Source organism: Leopardus geoffroyi, chromosome B3 (genome assembly GCF_018350155.1).
Source record: "Leopardus geoffroyi isolate Oge1 chromosome B3, O.geoffroyi_Oge1_pat1.0, whole genome shotgun sequence".
NCBI classification, from domain to species: domain Eukaryota; kingdom Metazoa; phylum Chordata; class Mammalia; order Carnivora; family Felidae; genus Leopardus; species Leopardus geoffroyi.
The window spans coordinates 120322351-120345348 of record NC_059337.1 but is presented as its reverse complement, the minus strand read 5'-3'; the positions used below and the strand labels follow the sequence as shown (position 1 = coordinate 120345348).

The 22998-nt window shown below is 41.5% G+C and overlaps 1 protein-coding gene and 1 long non-coding RNA gene across 2 annotated transcripts in view; both read left to right on the top strand.

Annotated features, from left to right (window-relative positions):
- Window positions 1-594: 594 nt before the first annotated feature.
- Window positions 595-22998, top strand: part of TMED10 (transmembrane p24 trafficking protein 10) — a 42340-nt gene continuing 19936 nt past the window's right edge. Inside the window, exons 1-2 of the mRNA XM_045451542.1 lie at window positions 595-880; window positions 20463-20574. Of these exons, the coding sequence (XP_045307498.1) occupies window positions 656-880; window positions 20463-20574 (337 nt within the window). The 5' untranslated portion in view covers window positions 595-655. The remainder of the gene's footprint in view (window positions 881-20462; window positions 20575-22998) is intronic.
- LOC123584092 lies at window positions 1003-2726 on the top strand. Its single transcript, XR_006705152.1, has 2 exons — window positions 1003-1214; window positions 2666-2726. It is a non-coding gene; the product is annotated as an uncharacterized LOC123584092 (long non-coding RNA).

The following is a 22998-nucleotide window of genomic DNA, read 5'->3' as shown; positions in this document are numbered from 1 at the left end:
CAGAAAGCAGTTACTCCAGCAGTTACTGTGCTCAGGTGCACGATCTGTGCCTACGCCCAGCTCACATTCATCAGGTAACCCATACACCTAATCTGAGATACTGGCTCCGCTCGCCTAATAGCCAAATTAGAATCTTTCCGCTCAGCCTCTCGAAGTTTTCTTCTCTAGTGCTCAACGTCCCAGTTGTCACCAAGGCAGCAAGGTGCTGGGAAGGCACATCTGCCTGCGCCCCGCCCGGCAGGCCTTGGAGGCCGATGGGCGGGACTAACCAAGGGCCTTTGTGGCCGTTTCCTATTGGTGCTTGGTTGCTATGGTATCACCGACCTTAGAAACTCGCGGGCACTACTTCCGGAAGTTAAAAAAGAATTACTTCCAGGGCTGCCCACACTTGTTACGGCTGACTGAGCGGTTACTAAAGTTAACAAAAATAAAACTTTTGAGGGAAACTTCTAGAAAACCGAATTTAACCATTGTAATTTGTTGATATTACGTGGTATCATATCCTGTTTTCCCTTTCAAGAGATTTATCATACAGCCCTCGTTTATTTGCCAGTCTCCAAAATGGCGCTCACGGCATCCGGTCAGAGGTGAGTCACGTGGGACCTCCCGGTTCCGGCGCGGTAGAGGCCCAAGGAGGTGAACCGTCTCCGGCACCATGTCTGGTTTGTCTGGCCCACCAGCTCAGCGTGGCCCTTCCCCGTTAGCGGTGCTGGTTTTATTCCTGCTGGGCCCCGGCTCGGTGCTCGCCATCTCCTTTCATCTCCCCGTTAACTCCCGCAAGTGCCTCCGCGAGGAGATCCACAAGGACCTGCTGGTGACGGGCGCGTACGAGATCACCGACCAGTCTGGGGGCGCTGGCGGCCTGCGTACCCACCTCAAGGTGCGGCAGTGGGCGGCGCGGGGAGGGAAGACCGTAGGCGTCGACCGAGGATGGGGTGGGGGGGGGGGCGGCCTGGGGCCTGGAGGGCGGCCTGGCCTCCCTGAAGCGCGACGGGTGCGCGGTCGAGACCGCCCCCTCATCCGGCTGGTCGGAGTTGGCGGGGCGGGGCGCCAATGCCAGGGAACCCTTACAAGGGCCGCGAGGCCTTGCTGGATGTGGTGACCGCAGAGCTGGGGCGGCCTCGACTTTGGTCGTGGTCGGGGTCCTGTAAGTGTTCCGGTCCTAGTTATCTTGAACTGGAACTTGTTTCTCCGAAGAGGCCTCTGCCTGTTGAGTATGTGTCGGGCTTGGCATCATCAGACCCCCTGAAACCTGCAGGAAAATCATGGAAGGGCTGAAGCTTACTGTGAATAATAAAAACCGTTATTTGTTGAGCATTAGCTGTGTGTCAGGTCCTGTGCCACGTTACATATGATACTATTTAGTTCGTTACCGTTGGTTTCATCTTACACGTGAGCAGACTGAGGCTTAGAGCGATGTTGAATAAATTGATGTCCGATCTGGAATTCTTGGTTTGGGAGTTCAGTAAGGTGAAAGAAAAGGACTGCAGTCTTATACTCGCCTTGCTTTTTATTTGTAATACCTGTGATTGATTAAAGTCGATCGTTGGTCACAAAATGGTCACTCTGTAGTATTTTCTTTAATGGTACCCCAGAGTTTGGATTTGGCCAATTTTTTTTTTTAATTTTTTTTTTTAACATTTATTTATTTTTGAGACAGAGAGAGACAGAGCACGAACGGGGGAGGGGCAGAGAGAGAGGGAGACACAGAATCGGAAGCAGGCTCCAGGCTCTGAGCCATCAGCCCAGAGCCTGACACGGGGCTCGAACTCACGGACCGCGAGATCGTGACCTGAGCTGAAGTCGGACGCTCAACCGACTGAGCCACCCAGGCGCCCCAGGATTTGGCCAATTTTTATGCAAGATTTCAACAGTATTCGTTGATGGTGACAAACTACTACCGTAATGCCAGTTTGGCCCTATTGTACCATTAGGATGACCAGCGCTGTCTTTGAAACGTTAATATAACATGATACCCATAAAGCTTTGATTGTTTTATTCATACGGGATAAGCGCACAGTTTGTTAAGAAAAATGGGTCTTAGACTAAATAGGAAGAAACCTTTTTATTTTTTAATAGAGCTTCGGGTATAGTAAGACCATAATTTATGTTTAAGGTATTGGAACCCAGTAGTGGTAATTATTTATATTTTATTTGGGAGATATAAACTATTTTTAGGGGTTTGCTCAGTGACCTTTTCTTTTATTATTCTCTTCGGATACCAAACTTCTGTCTGACCAAGAAAGCTGTGATCATATAATTTCAGAGGTTTAGATACAGTGTTTGGAGAGTCATGCTGCTGACTCCTCGAAGGATGTAGTGCATAGAATAAGAGAATTTGAGCAATAAAGGAGATGTTACTCTCATCTCCAGTGTTGTCCCCTCTGATTTATATTTATATTTTGAAACCCTTCAGTGGCTCACTGTTGCTCATCTGATAAAGTTTAATTTTCCAGCGTGCTCTGTAGCGCTCTTTATGATCTCTTTCTGGAGCTTTATGTATTTGGTCACTCCCCATTTTGCATTTTAGGTATGAGCCACCCTGAACAGTACCCTGAACTTATTTTCATCTGATATTGTAGCTATTTGTCTTTATACCTTGTCTTTCTTATTAGATTGTTAGTATTCTGAGGGCAGGAATTATTTTCATGTTCATATTTTCCAGAATCTCAAGCATTTGGCGTGCCTTCTAGTAAGCCGTTAATAAATACAGGAAGCATAGTTTAGCTTTATGGCCTCATGTGAATTATATCGCCTCCAAGACTGCTGGAGACACCTCAACAAAACTAACATTTTGCCATCACTCAGTTGGTCTCCCCACGTGTGCTTCGTTCTCTTGCTTCTAACCAGCTTAATTGGATTACTCCTGGGATCCTAAACCCAAATAAATGCCAGGTAGGCAACATAAATGAATGAATTGGGACAGATATGATTATAAACAGTGGCAGTGATGATACCTGGGAGACGCTGGGAACTGTTAATTTGGGGTAGCCAGTACCGATCTCTTGATGTAGGCCTCGTTGCCACATCTGATTTTTCACATGAAGTCAGAAATCCAGGTTTTGGTGTGAAATCTCCTGATTTTTAAATGTCATCAACTGATTCAAATTGGTTTGGTTATGGTTTGTTTGCAGTTTTATAAAGAAGAGTATGGTCAGTCCGCCATGAATACAGTACCCAGACTCAATACTTATCAGGGTCTTGCCACACTTGTTTCATCGAAACTGCCTCTCCTCCTCATTTAATGCTGAATTTTTTTTAATGTTTATTTTTGAGAGAGAGAAAGCAAGCACGAGTGGGGGAGGAGCTGAAAGAGGGCGGGGAACAGAGGATCTGAAGCAGGCCCTGCGCTGATGGCAGAGAGCCCGACGCAGGGCTCAAACTCACGAACCAAGAGATCTCGACCTGAGCCGGAAGTTGGATGCTTAACCAAAGTCAGATGCTTAACCGACTGACCCGCCCTAGTGCCCGTATGCCGAATTGTTTTAAAGTAAATCCCAGATATCATGGTATTTCAGTCTTGCACACTTCAGCATGAATTCCTTTAAGCACGTAGTCACCGTGTTCTGTGGCTATACTCACTCCTCACAAAATTAATAATGCTATCCAGTAGTACTCAATTCATAGTCAGGTTTCTCCAGTTGTCTCAGAAATATGTTTTTAAATTAATTTCTTAGATCTCTCAAGTCTTCTTTAATCGAGTCTTGTCAGTTGTATTGTCAGTCAGTTGTCCGTAAAATGTCCTACATTGCGGCTTTGTCTGTTTACTTCCTTGAAGTATCATCCAAACAGTTCTGCTCCCCGTGTTTCTTGTAAAAGGAATCAGCTCTAAAGATGTGCTGCAGTTAGTTTCAGGTTTATCTTTTTGGTGAAGAGTACTTCGTGGGTGCTGTATTTCTCATGCGGCATCGCAGCAAAGCACACAGTACTTTTTGTGCCTCTCAGTGCTAAGATTGATCAGTGGGTTCACCTTTGTGTTAGCGTCCTACTGCTACTGTAACAAATCACCACAAACTCAGTAGCTTAAAACGAGACACATTTATTTATCTTACAATTCGGAGGTTAGAAGTCATAAAATCAAGGTGTCAACAAAGCTGTGTTGTTTCTGAAGACTCTAGGTGAGGGAATCCATTTCCTTGTCTTTTCCAGCATCTAGAGACTGCCTGCATTCTTTAGTTGGTGACCCTTCCCCCATCCTCAGAGCCTGTAATAAGTATCTCTAAATCTTGCTTTTTCTCCCTCTTTCCCACCGTCTCTCTCCCCCTCCCTCCTCTGCTTCCATCATCTCCTTCTGATTTTCCTGCTTCTCTCTTTCCCTTGTAAGGACCCTTGTGATAATCTCCTTATCACAGACCCTAATTTAATCACACTTGCAAACCCCCTTTTGCCATGTACTATAACATTCACGGGTTCTGAGGATTAGGGTGTAGACATCTTTGGAGAGGTGGGCGTTATTCTACCTACCTAAGGTGGTAGCAGCCCAAAGTCTCCATTGTAAAGCTTCTCATCATTCTTTTACTTCTGAGTCTTGCTGACTGTTGTGCGAATTTATTGTTTCATTAAGGTTGTGTAATGATGATTTTCTACTTTTGTTATTCCTTCCATATTTACTAGCTGGAATTCTTTTTTTAATTTTTAATGTTTATTTATTTTTAAGAGAGAGAGACAGAGTGCGAACAGGGGAGGGGCAGAGAGAGGAAGACACAGAATCCAAAGCAGGCTCCAGGCTCTGAGCTCTCAGCCCAGAGCCTTTGCAGGGCTTGAACCCACGAACCGCGAGATCAGGTCAGAGGAAGACAGAATCCGAAGCAGGCTCCAGGCTCTGAGCTCTCAGCATGGAGTCTGATGCGGGGCTCGAACCCACGAACCACACGGAGTCTGATGCAGGGCTTGAACCCATGAACCACGAGATCATGACCTGAGCTGAAGTCAGACGCTTCACTGATTGAGCCACCCAGGTGTCCCTTAGCTGGAATTATTCTTAAAGAATTCATGAGCTTTTAAAACCATTTGGTTACTCTAAAATTTTTAATTCATGTAGAGAGGGCAGGATAAATGCAGAATTCATTCCTTCTAATTGACAATTTTCAGAGTGAGAGAGAGTTGCCTTTGTCATTTCCAATGTAGTCTGAAGAAGGTGTTATTTTAATGAAGTATTATACTGAAATCATTTTTTGTTATTTCCATTTTTAGAGTCATTGTTTTTATCACTTGCATTCTTTCTTTAGGCTCACATGTCCCTCTGGTTCCTGTAGCCTTTTATTTTAACACAACCCCATTAGGGTTTGATAGCTTCCCTGTTTTGTGGAACAAGGTATCCTAGGCTCATCTTTCGTCTGCGCAACCACTGACCTGGAAGTGGCGGTTCCTCCAAGGAGTTCTGTCCATTTTTGTGGGGAATGGTATTTTAGAGACCACAAGCTGGGTGTCATTTTATTTTTTTTTATTTTTATTAAAAAAAAATTTTTTTTTTTCAACGTTTATTTATTTTGGGGACAGAGAGAGAGACAGAGCATGAACGGGGGAGGGGCAGAGAGAGAGAGGGAGACACAGAATCGGAAACAGGCTCCAGGCTCTGAGCCATCAGCCCAGAGCCCGACGCGGGGCTCGAACTCACGGACCGCGAGATCGTGACCTGGCTGAAGTCGGACGCTTAACCGACTGCGCCACCCAGGCGCCCCGAGCTGGGTGTCATTTTAAAAAATGTAATATACTGTTCAGGCCACAGAACACTTTTGTGGGCTTGATCCAGCCCCTTATCACAGTTTGCAACCTTTTTTCATAGCATCTATTCACTTTCTTTTAAATTTTGACCACTTGTGTCCCACACTCTGCCCAAGGATTCTCTGTGCATCATTTCTGCTTCTGAAGTATACCTCTTGAGTGAGAGAATCTGATTGGTTCAGCTCTTTTTTATACGCCAGGCCACATTTCAGGTTTCTCACAGCCTACTGACTGTCTTCTCTTTGGTGGTTTGTCCATCGTTGGTTCAAGCAGCCATGGTTTGGGCTGAGGTTAAGAGGGGAGCTGGAGGCTTTCTGTAGTGTAAAATTTAGCCAACCGGACTTGGCATTTCGTTGTTGCTCTGAATAAGGCAGTCTGTCTCGTAAGGGTCTTTGTGAATATAGTGCCTCAATTGGCCTAATGCACTTTCTTCCTGTCAAGGGAGTACCTTAATGTCCAGCGAATATATCAATGTTTTCATATATCACTGTATGTTGTAGTTCTGTGTTTATATACACAGTTTTGTGTTTTCTTACATAGACTCTAAACTCCTTGAGCAGAGATTGTATTTGATTCGCCATTGAAATGCCTGTCTAATACAGTGCCTGGCACATAGTACATAGTAGGACTTCAACATCAGAAATTAACGGACAAATGAATTGGCAGTGTCCTAGCCGTATCTCTGATTTTTTTTCCCCTCTTCCTTCCTCTTCATGTCTTTCCTCCCACTCCTGACTCCAACCGTACTGAACCTCGTGCAGTTCCTTGAATGCAGTGTTCTCTTAATCCGGACCAGTGTTTGGCTGCACACCCCTTCTGTGTGCTTTCTTTATAACCTGTTTGACATGGCACTTTTGATGTAGCATGGTGCTTACTTTGTGAAGTCTTTCGTGTCTCATTCATCCCTGTGTCTTAAGTTCAATGTACTGTATACTCGTTATTGTACAACTGAGTCAAGTATATTAGCTTTATTAAATAAGAGTTGAGTGGAAAGACCCTGGATGTGGAGTTAGACAGATTTGAGTTCAAATCTCAGCAACTCCACCACTTAAATGGTGTATGGTCTCGAGGGAATTACTTAACCCTTCTTCTTGAGTCCCTGATACGTAACAGGGCGATGATAGATCTCATAGAAGTGTTGGAAGGACTAATTGAGGTGGTTCTTTATTATTCAGGGGATTATTCAGGTCATATATGTTATTACTCTTTTGTTTCCTCTCTTCTGAATGAAAATTGCTAATCTGACTCCCCTGTCGTATGTCATTGCAGTGACCTGATAAAGAATGTTGTAATGAGAAGAATTCTGAGGATTTTGTTTGTGATTCTCCTATTCATGCAATGAATATTTTAATATTTAATATATGCCAGACCTAGCTGGGGAAATGGGGATGAAGAGCAGACAAAACCCTTGAGTTCTAGTTGGAAACAAAAACAGGTTAAAAAAACACACACAGTTGCAGCTAGTGACAAGTACTATAAAGAAAAATCAAACACTAGGGGGTAGGGAGTAACAGAGGGGTAGAGCATCTGAGTGGTCAGGGAAGGCCTCTCTGAATGGAAATGGATTGAAATGATGGGCGGGACTCTATAAAGATTTCTGCTTCAGGCCTATATTAAGATGTGTTTTGTGCTGAGATTTCCAGTGAATTTATCCCATACCACCCTTCCCTGTTTTGTTTTTTTTTTTTCTTCACAAAATGAGGGTAACTCAGGCTGAACAGTATCAGATTTAAAGACTTTGCTATACAAAATTGAAGCAGGATGTATTGACTCATCATTTATAGTGAATATAGAAATTTTTTCATTGCTTCAGGCCCATAGTAAGAAGCCTGTTGTAGGAACTCAGAATCTCAACTCTGTTGATTTTGAATTGAAAACCATATTTTCATTAAGACTAGATGATATCATAATAGTTTAATAAGCTCCAATACCATTTATCATTTAGAATGCTTATTAATAGTGCAAATTGGAGGATGAATTAGTTTTAGGTGATGAGATGAGTTGTTGCCTAAGGGTGATTTGTACATTACAAATAGTTTACAGAGTGCAAAAAGCAGTTGTGAAGAGTTGTCATAATCATCACCCAAAAGGAAAGAAAAGCCTAATGGTAATAATTGAAATGATTTATACTTTTTCAGCCTCTTCCAAATAATCTAATTGGTCTAACTTTTTTTTCATTGTCATTTTTTCAAGAGTGCTAATGCTAATTAATAGTTCATTTTGCTAAATGTAATTATTTTTTATTTGGATGTTATACCCAGTTGTGGTGCCAGTCTTTCCCAACTAGCTTATAGATGAGAAAGCCAAACAGATCATTTGAGGAGTTCAGCCTTGAGTCATAGGCCTATCATAATTTAAGCCTAAAAATGATCAAGAAGTATCTTGGCAGCTGGGAAACCATGGCTTTTAACTGTTTCCACCCTCAACTGAAAGCTGTATGAAAAGATTGGGGGGGGTGTGTGTGTGTACATATATATATACACACATATATATATATATATATATATATATATATATATATATACACATATATATATATACATATATATATATATATATGATATAGTTTTGAGATTACTTTATTTGGAACAGTTATTTCCATTTATTATTACTGGAATCTATACTGAGAACTGATCTTTTTCTGTTGAGAAAAATCTGTCTCTTTTAGGTTTACATGTGATGTGATTATCATCCAGTGGGTTAGAAACAATTCAATAAATAGGTGGTTTGGTACAGAAGGCCAATTGGTACATTAACATTTAATAGTATTAAAAGCTAGTTTCTTTTTGTAGTATATTCTGATTTCTGACCTTGTGTTTCCTTCTCTCTAAAAGGTAAACATCATGTTACTTCATTTAAATTTCTCTTATTCGGTGAAAAGTTGTCTACAGCCTTCTCTGTTTTGAACTGACCTAGAGAAGGGGCTGCTTAGATGTTGAAATTGGTGAGGCTCCTGGGTGGCTCAGTCCGTTGAGCTTCCCACTTGATTTCAGCTCAGGTCATGATTCCAGAGTTGTATCGAGCCCCATGTCCGGCTCAGCACTGAGCATGGAGCCTGTTTGGGATATCCTCCTCCCGCCCCCACCCCCCACTTGTGCTCTTTCTCTCTCTCTCTAATAAAAATAAATAAATAAAAATAAAATCGAAATTGCTATGCCATGTCTTTATGATGATTTCTGGAGACTGTGCCTAGTTTCTAGGAAAATGGAAAAGATTTATAAAGGTAATCTAGCGGGTACAGTGTCTTCTATGCTGTTTCTTGTGTGAATTGCTGACTGGTGGTTGATCCTGAGCCATTGCCCCCATATGCATACTCCGTCTGGCAGCCTGGACAAGTAGAGCTTTCTGTGAAATCAGCTAGCTGGCCACGGACCAGAATTTGGGCTCCCAAACAAGCCTCCAACTTGAGGGAGGTTGATGTCATCTGCTTTATCCTGTGCCCCCAACCTCATTGTTCAACGTAATGTGTGGGAAATCAAGGGACTAGTTGTTAAGAAAGAACAAGGCTTTGTTTGTGCCTGAAAGGGTCACGCTGGAGGTTTTTACCGTAAATAACTTTGGAACAGTATGAAAAAAAACATTTGATCTGGCTTCACCCCCGCAGTAGTATTGTTAGGGCAGCAACTGCTCTTTCATTCTCATTCCCCTCCCTTCCTCCCTCTTTCTTACTTTCTTCCCCCAACTTCTCCTCCCTCCCATCACCCCCACCCCCCCATCACTCCACCCCCACCCCCACCCAGTCACGCATGACTATGTTGAGTTAATGTAGCAAATGCTGATAGAAGCAGGAAGAGAGCATCTATCCATTATCATATACAGTGCCTGGAAATTTCCCATCTCTCTCTTTTTTTTTTTTTTTTTTTTTTTAAATTTAAGTTTATTTATTTATTTATTTTGAGAGAGACAGAGATAGCACAAGTGGCGGGTTGAGGGTGGTTGTGCAGAGAGTGAGGAAGAGAGAATCCCAAGCAGGCTCGGCACTGACAGTGCAGATCGCAACCCACAAACCAAGAGGTAATGACCTGAGCCGAAATCAAGATGCTTAACCAACTGAGCCACCCAAGCATCCCTGGAAATTTCTCATTTCTAGTTTTCAACACTTCTACAAGTTGCCTCAAGCAATACTATGCCGCACTGCATCATTGTTGAATTGTGTTGGAAGCTTGAAAGACGTTAGTGTTGTTTAATGCTGCTTGAGGCCTTTCTAAGTTTGACTTTGTTCTGGGTAGAATCTACATGTGATCCTTGGATTTCAGGGATGCAGTCGGTAGACTTGGTTGGGACTTGCTCTTGCTTGAAAGATCAGGGTAAATTCATTTTATGCCCATTAGATATATAGCTTCTAGGCCATCCGTTACCTGTGTTCTTCAAGTTTGAAAACATCGGTGACTTGTGGTAGCTCACCTTTCCTGTGGTGATGGGAGATGATGAAGTGTCTGTGTGATGAGATGAAGTGAGGTGAATGACAGGCATTGTGAAGTAGCAGCAGGCTACGAACATGCATCTGAAGGAGGGTCATCTGCTTCCGTACTACAGCGGGCTACAGGTAAGGGAGCCACAGAAAGGGAAACCAAGGATGAGGGGAGACTACTGTACTGTTTTTCCAGTCTAAAACTACAGCATCTTCAGTGACTTGGTGTTCTCTCTGCTTTTTTATGTCTTAGGGTAGTAGATCCCATGGCTCAAGATTCACTTGTGAACTTTTACCAAAAGAAGGGTAGAGGCCTGCAACCGCAGATCATGCACACACAGTCCTCTCTTCCCCTCCCCCTGCACCTAAGGTTGTTGGGTCCTGCGTGTAGGTTATTACTTGGCAGGTTAAAAACAAAAACAAAAAAACCACATGCAAGAAATGCTGGTGTCATCTTGTATTTCTTACTGTAGCTTGTTAGCAGCTAAAAGGTTTCATTGAATCCTTGCTTCGTCAGACATTTTGTCTTCAGGTTCCAAATCTTGCTGCTGCTTCCTTGAGAATTTTGCCTTTTGTCTTTTTCTCTTTCCACGCGGTAACTATTTGGGCCATAGTTATCCCTGAGTTTAGTCAGGATAGTGTACTTTATAATATAGTTTGCCATCTAGTAACACTATTAGGTCGAAAGTATGGTTAGTGACCTAAATGTTTATGGAGTTCTGCGTTACGACTAACAAATAGTTACCATCATGAGAAAAGGACAGTAATAGTAACACTTGAGTGCTTGCCACATGCCAGATGTTCTTCTAGGCACTTTACATGTGTTAAATGAATTAATTAACTAATTTATTTATTTATTATTTTTTATACCTGTATTAAATTTAATCCTCACAATAATCTCACAGAGTATGTGCTATTGTCCTTATTTTACATATGAAGAACAGAGAGAGTAAGGAATATACCCAAAACTTTACAGCTAGTAAGTGGCACAATTGTGATTTGATCACAGGCCTGAGGTCTGACTCTAGAACATTCAGTCTGTTATCCTGTACTGTCTTTCAAAGGGAGAAAAGGATATGTGTTTCTGTTTTAGTTCATTCTTATCAGTGTATAGAACTTGTACAAGCGTCCTGATGTTTCTAAATTCCTGAGTTCGTCATTCAGAAGCTATAATGACAGTTACCTTTAAAATAATATGCACACATTGTATAGTCAAGTGTTCTACCACAGACTGATTGTCAACCTGAAGAAGACAGAGTCCAAGTAGGAGCCTAATTGAAGGAAACTACATCGTCAGATTTTCACCATCTACAGCAAAGCTGCAAGCTGATTGACCTCTGCTGCTATGGTAGCCTTCCTGGAAAAGACGCATGGGTTTGTTTGTTTGTTTGTTTAATTTGAGAGAGAGAGATTGTGTACACGAGCAGGGGAGAGGGGCAGAGGGAGAGAGAAAGAGAATCCCAAGCAGGCTCTATGGTAAGCGTGGAGCCTGATGCCCACCCAGCTCGATCCCACGACCTGGGATCATGACCTGAGCCGAAATCAAGAGTCAGATGCTCAACAGACCCAGGTGCCCCTGTTTTGTTTTGCTTTGTTTTGTTTTTTAAACATTTTCTTGGGATTGGTGGGGTATGGAGCTGATTCAGCAAATGAAAGCAATGTGTGACCTGTGTCAATACAAAGACAGACTTGCCACCTTCCCTGTGGATCATATGTTATTTTACAGGAGTAGATTTGGACTTTGTCCAAAATAACTATTTGTATGTTCCTCATTAAAGTTTGTGAAAATGCTTGATGCTTGCTTGGCTCTGAGTAGCCTATAAATTTCTTGAGAATCTGCAGACACATGTGTATATATGCATTTGATTTCATCTTTCTGGATAGTATTTTTTAAAACAAACTTTAAAAAAATTACTTATTTATTTTGAGAGAGAGAGTGCAAGTGGAGGAGGAGAGAGAGAGAGAGAGAGAAAGAAAGAAAGAAAGAAAAGAAGAAAGGAAGAAAGAAAGAAAGAAAGAAAGGAAGGAAGGAAGGAAGGAAGAAAGAAATGAAGAAAGGAAGGAAGAAAGAAAGAAAGGAAGGAAGGAAGAAAGAAAGGAAGGAAGGAAGAAAGAAAGAAAGAAAGAAATGAATGAATGAATGAATGAATGAATGAATGAATGAATCCCAAGCAGGCTCTGAACTGTCCGCCCAGAACCCACAGCAGGGCCCGGACTTACAACTGTGAGATCATGACCTGAGCCGAAATCAAGAGTCGGACCCTACTTAGACCCTTAACCAACTGAGCCACCAAGATGCCCCTTAAACAAACTTAATTTAATTAATTTAAGTTCACCCCACATGGGGCTTGAACTCACCACCTTGTGATCAAGAGTCGCATGCTCTTCCGACTGAGGCAGCCAGGTGCTTCACAAACTTTTAATTTTAGAACAGTTTTAGAGCATTAAGATGTTATTATTGACTAACGTCCATAATTCATTCAGATTTCTTTAGTTTTCACCTACTGTCCTTTTTTTGGTTCCAGGATCCCATCTAAGATCTTTTACATTTAGTCATATCTCTTTGGGCTCCTTTAGATCATGACACTTTCTCAGACTTTGTTTTTGAAGATCTTGTGAGTTTAAAGGAGTGTTGGTCAGGTATTTTGCAGGATGCCCCCCGCCCCCCCCCCCCCCCCCCCCCCCCCCCCCCCCCGCCTTGGGATTTGTCTGATCATGTTTTCTTTATGATAAAGCTGGGAGTATGGGTTTGGGGGAGGAAGCTCACAGAGGTAAAGGACCATTTTCATTACATCATATTAAGGGAACATGCTATCTGCATGATTTACCACTGTTGCTGTCACTGTTGCTGTCATCTGGCTGAGTATTGTCAGGTTTCTCTACTATAAAGTTACTTTTTCTCTCCTGTCCTTTGGTGTGCTGTTTGGAAGGAAGTCCCTATATGCAGCCCATGCTGCAGCCCAAGCTTAAGGAGTGGGGAGGTCTGCTCAGTCTTCTTGAGGGTGCTGTTTTCTACATAAATTGAGTCTTCTGCCTGGGAGATTTGTCTCTGTTGAATACTTTATATCAGTATGGATTCATGAATATTTATACTTTGGGTTACAGTCCAATACTACTTTATTTTGTTGCTCACATTGTTTCAGTTTGGGCTGTTGGGAGCTCTTTCATTTGGCTCCCGTGGCCCTTTAACATACCCTCCTTCTTATTTTCTGTTTTGTTTTGTTCTGTTTTTGAGACTTTCTTACTTTCTGGCACTACAAAGTGCTACAGACTCATCTTGTATAACTTTCTGCCCGTCCGGGATCAGCCAATTCTATTAGAATCCCTGCTTCCTTTTATTGGAGAATGAATGGTATTAGAAACCAAGATCTGGGTAGGTAGTATTATTTTTAAGACCTCTCTTCCTGGCTTTTTTTTTTTTTTTTCTTAACACTATTGTGGTTTCAGCAAGTGGCCAAAAGTAGTTCCAGTCTTCTTGCAACTTTTAGAGTAAGTCTGGGAATTCTGTGAGCAGTAAGAGGGGGGTGGGCTGGGCAGAGAACCCTGGCACAGGAGCTGTCGTCTAGGTCCTTCAGGTCCCACCTTTGCATTAGGTCAGGCACATCATTATAGAGGAGCACTAAAAGTACTTATTTGAACTGTATTTGTATCTTTAGCAAGTTTATGGTTGAAATTGGAGAGTGATATTGGTCACTGTCCTTTTGCAAGGACCTTCCTGATAAATTGTTCTTCATGTCTGGTTCCAGGAAAATTATCTATCATCAGAAAACAAATGATGTGTAACCTAACTTGGTTCTCTTATAGTCTTTTAATCTTGGCTTCCAGAATTTATTGTGTACATTATCATTTGCTGGATTCAGGTTCTTGATAGTGCCTATTTGTTTCTTCCTGCAGGTGACTTCTAATTTCTTTTATTCCTAATTGCTTTATTTGCCTAGGGTATGGGCCTAAGCTTCTTAAAGATCCTTTTCAAGTAGGCAGCATATTATCTTGAATGTTTCATAGAAGAAATGGGAGCAGGCTCCAGGAGCAGGACCTGCTCAAGAACCTGTTTTCCGTCTACTGCCTGGGATGGTCCAAGAAAATCCAATTCTTAAGGAGTTTATTTTCCTGGTGACCTGGATTTTCACTTATTTTGACAGTTGCAGTGTGAGCATTTACATATTCTTGACATCAGCTACCCTGCATATAGAATTAACGCTTTCTCCTTACTTACTAAGTTGTGAACTTTGGTTTGCTTTTCTTCAGAAGGTGTTATCTAGAACAAAGCTGTATTACTTCCCATCCCTTGATGTCATATGGGTGAATTTTATGGTTTGATATGACCTTTGTTTAATTAAGAATCTTACGGGGCGCCTGGGTGGCGCAGTTGGTTAAGTGTCCGACTTCAGCCAGGTCACGATCTCGTGGTCCATGAGTTCGAGCCCCGCGTCGGGCTCTGGGCTGATGGCTCAGAGCCTGGAGCCTGTTTCCGATTCTGTGTCTCCCTCTCTCTCTGCCCCTCCCCCGTTCATGCTGTGTCTCTCTCTGTCCCAAAAATAAATAAACGTTGAAAAAAAAAAATTTAAAAAAAAAAAAAAAAAGAATCTTACAATAAATATTATAAAGGAAGTAAACTTTTAAGGGCTTGCTGTTACAGGAGGTAAAAGTGGCTGTTATTTATTGTATTACCAAGATACTTTAGTAGAATTTAAGGAAAAAAAATAGAATCTCTCAATTCTTGAGACACCAGATGACTTTTTAAGGTGATCTGTAATTAGAACATTTTAATTTGAGGAAATTTAAAACCATCATTTCAGGGTTTTAGGCTTTGCCAGCTCTGGCTAGTCACTGAGCTTGGCTCAGTTTTCTGTTTCTTAGCTACCTACTGATTTATGTAATTATTTTGGGGTTAGTGCATATGCTTTTTTTTTTTTTTTTTAACTAATATTGATGGTGTGGCTCCTAAATAGCTGCAGAGTTATGAATTACATGGGAAACCTCCTGATTTTCAGAAAAATTCTAGGATCTCAGAATGCCCAGCAGTCCTTAAGAGCTTAACATGGAGGTCAAGTTCTCATGTTGCTTGCTTGGATTTCCAAATATCTGAATAAACAGCCTTTCTACAGTTGTGCCAACTGAAGGTCATAGGGAATATAGAAATGTGAAGGCCCTTAGGGAATTGTGATCATTATCACACACTTTCGGGATTACATTTCATACTGGTAAAAGGGGTACGCAGTGGTGGTTCCTTTGCCTTCAGCCTCTTGTAAAGCATTTGAGTCTTTGCACGAAGATGAATCTTTAATATATTTTCAGATGTCATGGAAAGAACCATGAAAGCAAGTGATTCTACCGTAATTGTAGTACAGTGCACATTGTAGCAAGGGACTACTTAAGCCATGTTTACCCCTTCTGAGTACCAACTGGAGGTATGGATTATACCAAAGTCTTTCAGAAGAACATGGCAGGCTTCTTAATTCATTTTGCAAAATACCCAATGAAGGATTTTGCTAATGACTTAATCTACACTCTTTTTATCACCTAGCTCAAGCTCCTGTCCTTAAATTAGTAAATTTTTTTGAAAAACCTTCTTAATATCTTAAGAGATAAAAGAGATCATAAGCCAAGCACAATTAAATTGGGTTGTTTTTCCTAGGTCAGTGTTTTTCCTAGGTTTTTCCTAGGAAAGACCTGGCCTCTTTCCTTGCCTGACTGTGGAGATGATGGCATCTGTGGTGACTGTTCAGTCCTGCATTTTTTTTTTTAATGTTTATTTATTTTTTGAGAGAGACAGAGTGTGAGCAAGGGAGGGGCAGAGAGAGAGGGAGACACAGAATCTTAAGCAGGTTCCAGGCTCTGGGCTGTCAGTACCAAGCCTGACATGGCCTTGAACTCCTGAACCACGAGATCATGACCTGAGCCAAAGTCAGATTCTTAACTGACTGAGCCACCCAGGCGCCCCAGTGCTGCGTTCTTGATGCTTATTCCTTGCTGTCCTCTACTGGTTTCATTTACATTAAACATTTCTAGTAGCCTGTAATCCTTTCCTACTGCCTTAAGAATTAAATTAGGGGTGCTTGCCTGGCTCAGTCGGTAGAATGTACGACTCTTGATCCCGGGGTTGTAATTTCGAGCCCCATGTTGGGTGTGGAGATTACATAAAAATAAAATCTTAAAAAAAATTTTTTTTAATGTTTATTTGTTTTTGAGAGAGAGAGACAGAGCATGAGCAGGGAGGAGCAGAGAGAGAAGGAGGCACAGAATCCGAAGCAGGCTCCAGGCTCCAAGCTGTCAGCACGGAGCCTGATGCGGGGCTCGAACTCATGAACCATGAGATCATGACCTGAGCTGAAGTCATATGCTCAACCGACTGAGCCACTCAGGTGCCCTGTAAAATAAAATCTTTAAAGAGAAAAAGGAATTAAACTAGTATAAGCAAATCTGGAAGCTTGTTTTTATCCAAGTAAGCCTTAGAAAAGTTCCACATTTTCTGCAACTTTATTCATAGGAGCCAAACTAAGTTAGTTTTTTCATCAGCTTGGAATGTGAAAATCTGTTATTCCCGCAGTCATTCTTTCTGAACTTCCTCCTTGCTCTTAAAAGTATTGTCGTTGTGCCTTTGGGAGCTAGGGAGCAGGGACATATGAGTGCCTATTGGGTGACAGATCCTGAAGAAAGGGAGAATAACACATTGCTGTCACATTGGTGACTACACATTACTTTGGGAGTTGAATAGTTCCCAGACCAATTTTTGCCCTATAATACGTGTGTATTCAAGGTTCTAAAGTAGTCTTTTCTTAAGCCTTTTCTTTTAGCTGATTGAGAAAAAGTATCACATGAATAAGAGGCCTTTAGGAATCTTCAGGGCTAAGTATTCCCTTCTCCTTGCAGATTATATAGTTATTGCTGCTTCAGGACCTCTACCTTGCGGCTGCCTGCTAGTCCCTCCAAGATGAAGAATGCAGACTGAACAGTGCAGTGTTCACTTGAGAGGACTCTTATGCATTCTGATTTGCACGGACCCAGAGAATCTATCACATTCTGTTTGTTAGTCTTTCTTATCATCTGTGCATTCCATTCTTTCACACGTTCCTTTTGTGGGGAAGCAACATGGAATGGAGGAAGAACGTGGATTTTCCACTACTTCAAATGCACATACAGAATTTATTAACTGTGATAAACAGGCTACTAGGTTTCCTTGTCATTAAAATGGGGATAATAAGACGGGCCTCTCTGGGATTGTTGTGAAGATTTAATAAATATTATGTATGAAGTTTATAGCATAATTCCTTAATCCCTGTATCCTTCCAAAAACAGTTGCAGAACCTCAAGCCTAGATCACTTACTACTTTTCTTTGTTCCTACATCCTGGTTGCTAAGTGTTGCCACTTAGAAATCCATGGCCTATGATCTCAGCTGAGACCTCCATGCTGCCCAGCAATGCTTTCATGTGATTTTAGCCACCTTTTTTCTTGTCCAATGCAGAGGTCAGAAATTGTTGGCCCAGAAGAACTTGGTGCCCTAGACCTCTTTTGTTTGGCCTTGACGTAGTTTTTCATATGTTGGGATTGGCTGTGAGGATTTAAAATTTAGGAGATTTCAACTAAAAGTTAAAATGTCTAGCTTCTTTTGAAAAATTGAATGATCTGAAAACCCAGCATGACATGGCAGTCATTGGTTTCTCCCTTGAGACCGGTGTATCTTCTCATCTTGCCAAATTGTCTACCACCTTGTGGACTGACGCTGGCCTGTGCGATTCACTTAGGTTGCTCAGTTGATCCTGGGAGGCTTTGACTTTTTGGTCTTGTCCTATGACCTCTTCCTCCTTAAAATCCCTGAGATCCATCCCCTTCTCCCCATCATTTCTAGCCTGGAGTGCTGGAATAGTGTCCTAACCCATCTTTTTATCTCTAGCACTGTCCCTCTTGAGTCTGTCTTCACGGTATTACCAGGTTCATCTTTCTAAATTGCAAACTGAATCATCACTCTCCTGTTTCAAATTCTTCATTGCCTTTCCACTTTGTACAAATGAAGTTTAAACTCCTTAGCATGGTGTTGCATTTCTTTTTTTTTTTTTTTTTAAGTTTATAATTATTTTGAGAGAGAGAGTGCATCTGGGCAAGTTGGGGAGGGGCAGAGAGAGGGGGAGAGAGAATCCCAGGCGGGCTCTGCATGGCTCAGACTCACCAACCATGATCATCACCTGAGCCAAAACCAAGAATCCGACGCTTAACTGCCTGAGCCACCCCGGTGCCCCTGGTGTTGCATTTCTACATGATCTGGCCAGTACCTCTCCAGCCACTTAACCTCTCTGTGCCTTGGTTTCCTGCTATTGAACATGAGAGAAATAATAGTTCTTATCTATAGTGTTATAATAAAGATTAAATTTAAAATGCATATAAAGCACTTAGCATAGTACTCAACATTTAATAAGTGCTTAGTAAATACTAGTTATTAGTATTATGATGGTACTATATATATATTCTTTTTCAGGTCTTCATATTTGCTATTTCTTCTACCCTGAATGTTTTTACACCCCTATTTTTCCCTTTTTAACGAAATTTTTTTTCATGTTTGTTTATTTTTGAGAGAAAGATAGCATGAGCAGAGGAGGGGCATAGAGAGAGGGAGATGTAGAATCTGAAGCAGGCTGCAGGCTCTGAGCTGTCAGCACAGAGCCTAACGCAGGGATCGAACTCACAAACCACGAGATCATGACCTGAGCCCAAGTCGGATGCTTAACCGACTGAACCACCCAGGCACCCCCCTCCCCATTTTCCCCTTAATTGCAGCTTATCCTATGGGACTCACATGTCACCTTCTCTACAGTATGTTCCCTGAACCTCCATATCCTTTGGCACATGTACTTACCTCTAGTAGTGCAGTTTTCACATTATAGTGAAGTCTCATTTCTTATTCATCTCCTCATTTAGACTTTTAAGCCCTTTGAAGATAAGAACTGTCTTACACATCCCATCCCTGTATCCCGAATGACCAGTGCAGATCTAAGCATTGACAAATTAATGATCAACATCATTCATGGCAGAAGATACTTGATTAATATTACTACTGTTAATTCTTAGGGAATTGAGAAGATGTGCCCTAAAACCTTTTATTCAGCCCTCATTTCAATTTTTTTTTTAATGTTTTCTTCTCTATGTGTGCCTTTTTTCCTTCTCTTTTTGCATCAGTGTCCCATTTCCATTCTCTGCTCCTACCGCCTCTCCATCAGAGTTTGTTTTACAGAAGAGATGTGTTCTTATATGTCTTTTGTAGTGTATTCTTTTGGTAATTGTCTGCTTTGTTTTTGTGACATATCCCTTTCTAGATAATGATACTGGCATACATTTTATAAGGTGAACTTTTGCTGATAAACCCAATCTATATCAACTGTATCAGCTTTTAGGTTTGGTAAGACTTTTTTTTTTTTTTTAAGTTAATTTATTTTGAGAGAGAATGTGCAAGTGGGGTTAGGGGGTAGACAGAGAGGAGCCCAATGTGGGCTCAGTATCATGAACCGTTGAGATCATGACCTGAGCCAAAATCAAGAGTCGGATGCTTAACCAACTGAGCCACCCAGGTGCTCTAGGGTATGGTAAGACATTCTATAGCAGCAACATGTTTTAGCCATCAGTGTGGATACTGTTTGAATGAATAAAATTTGCTATATTTGGGTTTCATCTTTTTTTTTTTTTTTTTTTTTTTTTTTTTTTTGGTAACTTTGTTTATTTTGAGAGAGATGGAGACAGTGTGAGTGGGGAAGGGGCAGAGAGAGAGGGAGAGAGAGAATCCCAAGCAGGTTCCGCACTGCCAAACCCACAAAACCATGAGATCATGTGGAGCTCAGACCCACAAAACCATGAGATCATGACCTGAGCCAAAAGCAAGAGGTGGACACTTAGCTCACTGAGCTACCTAGGCGCCCCTGGGTTTCATCTTCTAATCCAGTTCTTGTCTTTAGGAATGGAGTGAATATAGTCATCATAATGGGAAATAGCAACTGTCTTTTTTTTTTTTTTTTTTTTTAATTTTTTTTTTTAATGTTTGTTTATTTTTGAGAGAGACAGAGACAGAATGCGAGTGGGTTGGGGCAGAGGGAGAGGGAGGCACAGAATCCGAAGCAGGCTCCAGGCTCTGAGCTGTCAGTACAGAGCCCGACGCGGGGCTCGAACTCACGAGCTGTGAGATCATGACCTGAGCCAAAGTCGGACGCTCAACTGACTGAGCCACCCAGGCGCCCATCAACTGTCTTTTATAGACAATGTTTCTTTCCATTTCTCCGGTTTCTGTAAGTTCTCTTCCCCAGTGTTATTTTCTTCCTCTTCTTACTTACTTTTTCTTTTAGATCACAGATTCTGCTGGCCATATTCTGTACTCCAAGGAAGATGCAACCAAGGGGAAATTTGCCTTTACCACTGAAGATTATGACATGTTTGAAGTGTGTTTTGAGAGCAAGGGTAAGTAATCAGAGTGTTTTTCCCTGAATTAAGTGTCTTCTCTCAAATTAGAGCATGAACTTTCTCTCCTGGGCCAGCAGGAAGAGGAAATGGAAACTACATTTGTTTATATATGTCTTTCACACATATAAGTGAAAGTTGGCTAATCAGCCGAGTTCATGTCGTGGAGTAGGCATTTCTTGAATGATGTGACATTTGGTTTGAATGATAGAGTTGAATTTCGTAGAGATGCTAGAAAACAGTACATTTATATGCTAGTGACACATTTTCTAAGGGATTAGAAATAAGGTCTGTCTGACAATATATAGCAAAGTTAGAAATATTTTTGGTCTCAAGAGCACTTCCCTAGTTCTGTCTTGCTATGGATTCTTCTGTGCATCTCAAAGCCAAGATCCTATCCTTAGTACCTTTTAGACTAATTACATGACGGCTTCTGTGCTCCGTAATGGGTTAAAATAAAAGGCAGACTCCTTTTCACTCTGCATTTGTTAGCTTCAAGGACTCTAGATTCTAAAAGCTGTATGCATTTGTATTTGTTACATTAATTGGGACCCTTTGGGGTGACAGGACATAAAAACAAAACTCAAGCTGCCTTGACTCTCTGAACTGGGAAGTCTGCAGTGTGGTGCTGACCTCAGGCACAGCTGGTTCTTGGGGTTTTAACAGTGTCATTGGAATTCCACCTCTCTCTTAGTGCTTCCTTTCCTTGCCTCCATTTAATTTTATTCTCAGGCTTTCTCTGTATAGTAACAAAAGGACTCCTGGCAGTTTTACATTTGTAGAATATTCAGAACAAATGATCCTAGAAGAGCAGGCTCCTTTGCCAAGAGTGGCAGTAGATTCCCGGGAGTGGCAGATCAACCACCTGCTTTTGACAATTAACCAAGAATTGATTCCCTTGATCTGAAGTTGGTCAGTTTACCCTAAAAGCTAAGGGAGTTTGCCTGAAGTAAATGGAATAATAGATTAAAAATAAAAAAATAAAGGATTTTAATGGTGATTTCATGACTGATATCCTTCTGTCTGCTCCCAGCTGTGCCAGTTCCAGGATGTCTCAACAGTATTCTAGACATTTCCACATAGTTTTGCCACTCTTATCTCAAAACCAAGATGTCTAAAACGTCTAGAGGCTGTAGTCATGAGCCTCTCTTCCAAATGAATTCCTCTCGCTTACCACTGTTCCCACTACCCTTCCAGTTACTTGGGCTCACATTTGGAAATCATTTTTTCCTTTGTCAGCCTATCATTGAGTTCTGCTTATACTTCTTTCAAAATGTCTTCTGTATCTGTCACCACACAATCTGAACTCTAATCTTTGAAATCCTGGATTGTGTCATTAGGCTTCAGATATACCTGCTCTTAATATATCCAAATACTGCTACCAGATTTGTCTCCTAAAACACATATTTCATCATGTCAGTCCTTTTTCAAAAGCTGTCCCTGCTCTGTAGTGGTAGTAATGTTCCTATGCTATAGAGTGAAACCCAGAATCATAGAATTTTTGAGCTAGAAGAGATTTTAGGCATCCTGGCATTCAATAGTCTTTATATTCTTGCCCTAGTCTTGTCTTCCGCTGCTCATCAGTCCCAGCAGGTCTAGTTTGCTCTACCCTCTAAACACATCACATACATTCATTTGCTGGAATGCTCTCTTCCAATAAAAGCATGAGTTTACCTTAGCTTACCTCCCTCAACCATTCTAGCCTGCTCAGTTTCTCAATCGATTGATTCATCTAACACATCATTTATTAAGTGCCCTTACATGCCAAGCGCTGTTTCAAATGTTGGGGATACAGCAGTGAATAAAACCAGTTCTGTTCTCATGGAGCTTACATTTTCATTGACGCAAATAGACAGTAAACAAGTAAATATAAATCAGGTAGTAATGAGGACTTTGGAGAAAGAGCCAAATGCCTTGAGATGCTTAGCATACCTAAGAAACAGCAAGGAGGTTAATGTGGCTTCCTCTAAATAGTATATCACTCACTGATGAGATCATTTAGGCATTTTTGAATATGTATGAATATATACATCACACAGCTTTGTGTTATTTAAATGTCTCCTGTATGTCTGTCTTACATTTCCAATTTTCAACTCTTTGAAGGTAGAACTTGTCTTTTATTCCGAGTGTTTTATGTGCTGATGCTGTGCATATAGATGCCCAGGAACTAGTTTTTAAGATATATATGTATGAGGCACCTGGGTGGCTCAGTAGGTTAAGTGCCCAACTTCAGCTTAGGTCATGATCTCACACTTCGGTTTGTGAGTTCAAGCCCTGCATCAGGCTCTATGCTGGCAGCTCAGAGCCTGGAACCTATTCAGATGCTCTGTCTCGCTCTCTCTCTGCCCCTCCCCCACTTGTACTCTGTCCCTCTCTCAAAAAATAAGCATTAAAACATTTTTTTCATAAAAATTATGTATATAT